The sequence below is a fragment of the Camellia sinensis genome, chromosome 7 (genome assembly GCF_055761805.1).
Source record: "Camellia sinensis isolate YWXY chromosome 7, ASM5576180v1, whole genome shotgun sequence".
In the NCBI taxonomy this organism is placed as follows: Eukaryota; Viridiplantae; Streptophyta; class Magnoliopsida; order Ericales; family Theaceae; genus Camellia; species Camellia sinensis.
The window spans coordinates 79,164,633-79,173,716 of NC_138967.1; the positions used below are offsets into that span (position 1 = coordinate 79,164,633).

Here is a 9,084-nt window from a genome sequence, read left to right on the forward strand (position 1 = left end):
GCATTGGGCGCCTTGGCAAAAGTGAGAGCCAAACAAAGTGAAGGTTAAAATACCCGAGTGGACCTTAACCGGAACTACGTAAGGCTTGATTCCCATGTTTGGGATACGTAGGCAACTTCATTCTGAAGTCCAGCCCCCAACGCTTTCATAGCGTCTCAGTCCATGCAATGGTTTCGGTTTCATCCTCAAAGTCCAGTGGCCAACACCCTTCAAGGTGATTGTGTCCATATATGTGTTGTGACCGTCTTCGTCATCACTGTGTCCGCGAGTTCGACCACCGCCAATGAAGACTGTCTGCGGATTGCTGCGGCACCATCCCAAACAAGGGGCAACTTTCCGTTGCCACGAGCCGCTGTGAGCCGCCTTCCAAACTAGGGGCAACTTTCCGTTGCCTCCCACTCCCTTCAAACCAGGGGCAATTTCCCATTGCCTCCGATCCGAGGTTGCGCATCTCGAAGGGTAAGTTCCATGCTTGTTGAGCATCAGCTGTTTGAAAAATAGTTTTTGAAAATTTTTACTGAGGTTGACTATTTTCTCGAAAACTATTTCATTTTCCAAAACCGGACCATTGTCTTGGACCCAAAAAAGGAAAATTTTCAGTGCTTGCAGCCTGACTTGCATGCTTTTCAAATCAAAAGTCGAACAAGTACGTTAATCCAACTCTCGTTTTGATCAAAACCGTTTTAGTAGAAAGCAAAAACGAAAAAATGGTTAAAATGATGAACTAGGGGCACAGTTGAGCCAGGCGTTCTGTCTCTCCCCCGTCATCGACGTACTTGCCAGAAGAGCACTCTGCCCGCCGGAAGAAATAGCTGTGAGCTGACGGCATCGGGCGTGAACCCACACCTTTCCATCAATCACCCCGGGGAGGGATGAAAAATGAGAGATTGAAGAATAGAGAGGTGTAAGTTGAGAGAAAAGCGAGAAAAGGGTTTTGAGAGAAAATCCGAGCTTGAGAGTCGAGTGATGTGAGGATCACAAATGAGAAAGGGTGGGAAACAATACCCAGATTGAACTGGCTCCTCGTGGTCCGAGGTCCCCCATCTTCGTTTACGCGTCTGTGTGTCGTGTCTCTTTCATTTGACGGTCTCGTCTTTTGTTTTGAGTCTCTCCCGAGCGTGTCTCGTTGTGTTTAGGTCGTGTACCTCTTTGTTTGAGTCCTCCCCGCTGTGTTCGGTTGTAGGCTCGATATCCCGGTTTGAAAAACCCTCATTCGATTTCAAAAATCATTTATGCTCAGAATGCTGTGCCATTCTCTACATTTGAACGTATTTTGACCCCAACCGGTTCCATCTTTGAGGTCCGTCCTGTCAGATTGGGCCGTTTGTTTAGAAATTTGCCGTGGGCAGAATGAATCGAATGCTGTGTTATGGGCTGTGTGCAGATTAATCCCCAACAGAGTAAGGGCTGTGTGTTCAAAAATCAGGCAGTGGGTTGCTTGGGTGTATTTTGTTGTTGGCTGTTCAAGTTATCTGATTATTACAGTGCAAGTGTTCAATTTTCAGACGACCAATCAGTTCCGTTTACATTGAGGTGTAACATGATGAGATGCGATGCAATGCATGAAATGTGTAAATGTAAACACTTTTTCAGATAAAAAGTCTGTTTCATTTCACTATCGTTTCACATGTACAAGATTTGGAAACAAAAACCTGCCCGCGGCAGTACAAGGTAATCTATCTACCAAACAAAAAGAAAAGTACAAAGAAAGAAAGAAAAGATAGCAAAAATCTGCATCTGTGTCCAGCGACTCCAAGGTCAGTCCGTCCTGGTCCTCTTCCTGGACGAAGGTCCAGGAGCATCATCAGCGTCATCATCAGAGCCCGAGCTAGAACCGTCTCCGGTCTCCTCCTCCGATGACCCTGCCTCCGCCTCTGACTCATCGTCGTCGTCGTCGTCCGGAACTGGAGCTCGCGAGCTACTCCCGACGTGAGTCCGCCCTCCCCTGGTACGGGGAAATATCCTGCCCTCCTCATCTCTCCCCCGAGCAGGGACAGAAGGTCTAGCTGGAGCACCTCCTGCCATGGGAATCTGGAAAGGAGGCTGAAAAAGTACACAAAAAGGGAAATGCATCAGTACACTGTGAGCAGTTTAACAGTGCAGAATGCAGTGTGTGAGTATAGTGTATGAATGCCGTGAGCAGTTTAACAGTGCAGAATGCAGTGTGTGAGTACAGTGTAGGAATGCCGTGGGCAGTTTAACAGTACAGAATGCAGCGTATGCAGTGTCAGATGCTGTGAGATCAGTGTATCGGGTGTTGTGCCGTGCGTCAGATTATGTAAAGCAGAGTATGAATGGTTTGAGGCCAGTGTCAGAGGGACATACCGGTATGCTGTAGACAGCCAGGAGGTCAAATGTCCGCTGGAGCATCCCCATCATCGAGGCATTCATCGCCAACGACTGACGGGTGTACTCAGAAGAAGCCTGCAAAGGTATCAGATGCATTAGTATTCTGTGAAATATCAAGTAAACTGAAATGAAATGACTGTACGAAGTGCAGTGATACATACCGGCGGAAGGTCGGGAATGTCAGTGAACTCATGCCCAGCCGGTGGAGGGGCGAAGGGGATCTGATAGGTCGCCCCACCCTGCCCCTGGAAAGTCAGCACAGCGGGTAGGGCAGGCCACCCAGCTCCTCGTCCACCTCGCACTCCACCCCTGCCACGGACCCGGGCCCTCCTCAAAGATCCAGCCCCTGCTCCCGCTCCGGCCCCAGCCGCCGATGCCACAGGCCTGGCCCCCTCTGCTCGACGGCCGCTCAAAGGTCGCATCAGGTACGTCCGCACGTACTCTTGATAGTCGCCGGTGCCTCGGAAGCCGGCCTCCTCCCAGCCGATGGAATAATCATCCAGCTGCTCAGGGGTCAGCCCCTCGGTCTCCCTCATCTCTGCAGGAGGGTGGGCCGGGACTATCTGCTCAGGTAACCCGCGGGTCTGGCGTAGAAAGCGCTCCCCCAGGTACCAAGCCCGACAGACCGGGCCCTCTAGCAAGATCCGGAAACGCGAGGTCTCCTCAGCACCAGGGAACCGACCCCGCATCGCCGATGGCAAGGAAGCCCATGGCCGCCATGTGATCTGAAAGTAACAGACAGTTTGTTATCTACTGTTATTGAAACATGTAGTGGGAAAGCGAAGCTAAATGAACTGAAAGTAAAGCATACCTCGACCGGAGTGATGGTGTCGAAATATCGGCGGAAGAAGCCGAACGTCTCCCATGGTCGCCGGGTGCATCTCCCGTCAAAGCGAATCGAGAACGGGACAGCCGGAGGAGGCTCCGCAACTGGCACAGGTGCAAGCCTAGGGAAGTAGGCATAAACCCACAACTGCAAAACAGATGTCAGTATGACCATCAGATAAAGCAGAATATACAGAATGAAGCAGAAATGGCAGAGCCGTGTTGAGCCGTGTATTGTGTGCAGTGTACAGTGTGAACAGTGTACAGTCAGTGTAAGGCAGAATGTATGTGTGTGCCGTGTGTACAGTATACAGCAAGTCTAAGGCAGACTACAGTGTGTGCAGTGTACAGAGTACAGAAAGTACGAGACAGAAAGGAAAAGCGGAGAAGGAATGTACCTCCCAAGCCCGCTAGTAGCCTCCAAGCAGCTGGCCGCTGCCACGAGAAGCCGAGCTCATATAGCCGTACAGGGTGGCCAGAGCAGCGCCGCCCCAGTCGTAGTGCAAGATGTCTCGGACGTCCACCAGTGCACTGAGAAGGCAGAGAGGCACGGTGTTCGCCCGGTCGGCGAAGATAGTAGTCCCGAACAGGAACATGAGGAAGCCGCGGGCATACCTCTCCACGTCCTCCTCGGTCATCTGAGTCTCCTCCCCCAGTGCGGGCTGGACCCTGAACTGTGCCTCGAACCAGGAATATCGGACAAAGCCTGGACGAGCTAGCGGTGGGGCCTCCCCCAGTAGATGGACCTGAGCGGCGGTCCACTCATCCATATCAGTGTCGAAAGGGATCGGATCCCCCCCTACCCCGATGCCTGTGAGCATCGAGAAGTCATAAGGGGTCATCGTCATGTCCCCTGCGGCAGAAAAGTGGAAAGAATCGGTGGTGTCCCACCACCTCTCCGCCAGAGCGGCAAGAAGAGGTCTGCAGGTGGACAACCTGGAGAGCCCTCGGCAGAAGGTGCCGAAGCCCGCCCGATCCACGATGCGCTGGACCGCATCAGGGAGCTCGTCATACCACTCCCGAGCACCAATATTCCCATACCCGCGAATGGTATGGGAACCCTCCTGCAAACAGAAAATGACAATTGCAAGACAACATTCAAAATGCAGTTGTGAAAAGACAGATATGGCATGTATGCAAGTTTGTCCAGATTTTGACAAATACCGGGTGCCGGTGTGCTTACAGAAAATACGTGTGATGTGTCAGCGTGTTTGGGTGTTTTAGAACAGATGTAGCATGTATGTAAATCTAACAGATTCAGACAAATACTGGGTACCAGTGTGTGTGCAGTAAAATACAGTGAGTACAGTGTGTTTGGGTGATTCGGGATTAGTGCAGTGTGTGTGCATATGTCAGTCTCAAGCAGATATCAGTTGTATGTATGTTTACAGTAAACTACGGTCTACGGCATATCAGATTTCAGCAATTAAAGAATACAGCTAACTATGGCAGTTTTATATCCTACATTGCAGAAAGTAAAGCAGAAGATGAAGAGTTACCTCGGGAGTGCCGAATGAAAGGTGGGAGGTAGGCTCGCGTAGTAGTAGCTCAGGGGCCGCGTACCTCTCAAAGCTCCGGAACTGACGCAGGCCGTCTGGGGGCAGAACGTGGATCGCCGGCCGGTAGGTCGCCGGGTCGAACGGGCGCTCGCTCAGTGGTAAGAGCTCGACCCCGGGATCCATCTCGTGGTCCGGGGGAGTCCCAACACGTGGAATGTCGTCCGCCATGTAGAGAATAGTGTGAAAATGGCCGGAAAAGGGAAAACCGAGCCGGAATACGAAGAGTCAACTGAAAAGTCAACTCCCGAGAGGGTCGGAAATGGCCGGGGAGGCCGGAATGTGAAGAGGCACGGAAATGAAGAGGAAAGTGAGGGGAACAAACCCCGAGAAGGCGAGAACGCCGAACGAGGCACCGAAACGAGAATGTGATCGGTGGAAAATGTCCGAAATGCGAAGAGGATCGCGAATCCGACGACGAAACGAGCGTAGAACGCGAAGAAACGGGCGAAAAATGAGAGAGAAGCACTCTAGAGAGAGAGAGTGAAGGATTTCGGCGGTGGAAAAGTAAGGAAATAGGGCATGAAGCCCTATTTTATAACACCCAAGGTGAAAAGACAAAACTGCCCCGCACCAGCAACTGTTTGCCGGTCGGCAATGTTTTGTGCCGGCCGGCACTTTTTTGTGCCGATGGAATTGTTTTTGTGCCGATGGCCAGCCGGTGGCCTCCTCTTTCTGCCGGTGGGGTTCCCACAGCCTTGTTTAGGCCATTTGAATTGTTTTGGGTCTTCATAGCTCAAGAAAGTGCAAGAAAGTGCATCTCCGACGTTCAACCGGCCTCCGTTTTGACTTCGGGCCGTGTCTCCAGTGCGTGGCACTCGAATTCATGCAAGGTGTATCCTTTTTGTATCCTTTTAAATTCAAAAGTTGCCCCATGTGTGTTGCACGAACTCATCACACTACTTCGGTGCATTACATCGCACTGTTTTGTGCATTGTATTGTTCGCGCTGTTTTGCGCATCGCACTGTTTTGTGCATTGAATTGTTCGCGCTGTTCTGCGCATTGCACTGTTTTGTGCATTTCAATTTCGCGCTGTTTTGCGCATCTCATTGCATTTTGCATGCATTCCATCGCACTGTCCTGTGCACTCGCGTTGCCTAACGCATTGCGCTATTTTGCGCATCATGCCGTCGTGCAATACCACCATGGTCTGGCGAGACCTTAAACACGCATGGTCTGGCGAGACCTTAAACACGCACGGTCTGGCGAGACCTCAAACACGCACGGTCTAGGAGACCTTAAATCCTTTGGAGGTGCGAAACCTTCAGCGCATTGTCACGCGCCTTGTAAATACCCCTGGTCTGGCGAGACCTTAAACGCGCGTGGTCTGGCGAGACCTTAAACACGTACGGTCTAGGAGACCTTAAATCCTTGGAAGGTGTAAGACCTTTAGTGTTCGCATTGTCGTACACTTCGAGAGCCGCGTGTTGTCGCGCATTCCATGCAACATGCATCACTTGCATCATTTGCATTTCAAAAAAAAAAACAAACAAAAAAACATGCATTGTCATGCATACATTTTGCATTCCGGTCTAGGAGACCTTAAATCCTCTGAAGGTGCAATTCCTTCGGTGTTTGTCGTGCCCGAACGACTTTTCGGTGGTCTGGTAAAGCCACCTGCCTGTGCTTGCGATGAGTTCCTAGAAGACCAACTGGGACGGTGGAAACTAGAGTTCGAACGGCTTATGCCTAGAACGCAAAGGTTCGGGAGTTCCGAGACTAAAGTCTGGTTTAAATACCCCGAGGTTTACCCTCGGCTTGAAATCTGTATGGAAGCCCCATAGGTTGAGGCGGCATGTCTACGCCTCAGTTCTGGATACTGAACCAACCTAGTATATCACCCTGTTGGTAAGATAGGGAAAGTTGCAATCATAGTCATTGCATATTTGCATTGTCTTGCATTTGCATTGTAGTTTGCATGCATTCATTGCATCACCTTCCGCCTTTGGCTTGCGCCTTTCCAGGTTGAGCTTGGTCTGGTATGTGTCCTTACATTTCATGTTAGAACACAGTTCTGTATGTGTATCGCGCCGATTCCACGTTGATATGTTGGTTGAGGGTTGCGGCACCTTTTCTGTGTTACACATGGCTCGTACGTGTGCATGCCTTTCCTAGGCAAGATTTGGTTTGGCTTGCGTGCCATATCCACTGTATCCATATCCATTCCATTGCATATTTGTAGATATTGCATTGTAGATTGCATGCATTCATTGCATCACCTTCCGCCTTTGGCTTGCGCCTTTCCATGTTGAGCTTGGTCTGGTATGTGCCCTTACTTTTCATGTTAGAACACAGTTCTGTATGTGTATCGCGCCGATCCCACGCTGATATGTTGGTTGAGGGTTGCGGCACCTTTTCTGTGTTACACATGGCTTGTATGTATGCATGCCTTTCCTAGGCAAGATTTGGTTTGGCCTGCGTGCCATATCCACCCATTACATTGTAGTGTAATTTTTGCATCCGGCATTAGGATCGTAGTCCTTTCTCCAGCGGGTTGTTTCCCCACTTATGTCAATTCCACCCAATACTTGTTCTTGCGTCTGTCTACAATGCTCACAGTTCAGTTGACCGTTCTGTGGTAGACAGACTTGTTATCTCCATCAATCTATTTGACATAGATGTGGTTTCGAACCGCTCGTGATTGGATCACGATTCAATTGCTTTGCATGTAGCTTGCATTGTTTCAATTACATTGCATCTGCATTTGCATTGTTTATACATTGTTTTGTATATATCGCATATCGTTTTGCATCCATTTTGCATTCTCATGCATGTTGCTAACAATATTGTACCTGTTAAGTTTGTTTTCTTTGCAGGCACGATATTGTATGTACGGTTCATTTGAAACTGGTGCAACCAGACGAGCCGCACAGGTATTGTATCTCCCGAGTGAGACGTATTGAGAATTCCATAATTCTCTTACATCCTTTCTGCATTGTAGTGTAGTTTGGTATGCTAGCTTAAAACTGTCGCATGTTTGCTTCATTACAGCTTTCTTTGCATGATCATAAGTTATGCTCGGCTCCGTGCATTGTCTTGCATTTTGCCCCTGCCTCCGGGCGCATATCTTATTTGTATTGCATGATTGTCTGAGTCTTCGGCCTTGTCAAAAATGGGTCGTCTCTGGGCTTTGACATTCACTCCCGTCATTGTTATGACTTCCGAGTTCTGTCAAAGAGGGGCAACTGTAGACACCCCATTTTTGACCGTCCTCAAGACTTGGACGTCACTGTTTGAACACTCGGTGATTATCCTTGTTTGTGTTCGTTTGGAGTTCCCGGAGGCCTCGGCTCGCGCGCCTTGTCTCAGGATCTCCGAACTTGACCGTTTAGTGTCTGGTTTTGCACCAAACACTTGCATCTTGCCTTTGAGAGGCAGGGTGGGGCTTGTAGACCATCCCCACCCATCACCGGCAGTGGCTAGATGCCACCGGCTGGTTTTTGCTGCCACCGGCAATTTAGTTTGCCGGTCGGCACTATTTGTTGCCGGTCAGCACTTTTTTGTGCCGGTCGGCACTTTGTTTGGCCAAGATGGCATTTTTTGCCGGCCGATTGCTGTTCATCTGCTTTTGCAGATATTTTTGGACAGCTGTATAACTTTTGCTCCCCTCCATACACGTGTATGGAGGGATCTCCCTCTTGCAAAGCTTGTCTTGTAAGCTTTACAAGAGGCTTATAGGGAGAGGCTCTCTCTAAAGAAAAGAGGAGGGCTTTAGACATTTTTGAGAGAGAAAAGACAGAGGAGAGCTCTGGTTTTCTAGGGTTAGGGTTAGATACACTCACCTATCTCTCTTTCTCTTCCATTTTGTTCACTAGGTGTTTTGTGCCTTACTATTGCACACAAACACCTAGTGTTTCACCTTCCTCTAGGAGCTGAGGTTCTAAAGAGTGTGTTTTGGAGTTTTTGTCTTGGATCCAAGCTCAAGGAGGCCATTGGAGCATCTTTGTTGAAGAAGGCATCAAGGGTAAGAAACTAGTCCCTTTTTCCCCTATTTTTGCTTTGATTTTCTACTAGTCTTAGAGCTGTTTTTGTGATTATTGTATAACATAAAAAAGTTCTGTTTTTAAGCCCTCTTTGTTGTTTATTAAGAGTGTTTTGTCGTTTGAGGGGTGTTGACCACCCTTAGGCCTCAAAAGGCCTCATTTTGAGCCATTTTGTGCTAGCTCCGGGATTTTGGTGTTGAGGTCTCTTCACCACTGAAATCTTGAGGGATTTCAGTGGTGAAGATGATGCTTTGAAGTCCCAAGAAGGAGAGGGCCACCCCCTCTCCTTGTTGTCCTTGAAAAGGGCACATTTTGGCCTCTTAAAGAAGCCTATGCTTGAGTGTGTGTTGAGCATGTTTGGTTTGTTTTT

General features: G+C 49.3%; 1 protein-coding gene across 1 annotated transcript; it reads right to left on the minus strand.

The window, feature by feature from the left end:
• Positions 1–1,570: 1,570 nt before the first annotated feature.
• On the minus strand, positions 1,571–2,638 carry LOC145794693 (uncharacterized). Its single transcript, XM_082877082.1, has 3 exons — positions 2,511–2,638; positions 2,326–2,424; positions 1,571–2,043 (listed from the first exon to the last, which is right to left on the minus strand). The coding sequence occupies exons 2-3, from the start codon at positions 2,389–2,391 to the stop codon at positions 1,759–1,761; spliced, it is 351 nt and encodes a 116-aa protein (XP_082733208.1). The 5' UTR covers positions 2,392–2,424; positions 2,511–2,638; the 3' UTR covers positions 1,571–1,758.
• Between the last annotated feature and the right edge of the window lie 6,446 nt (positions 2,639–9,084).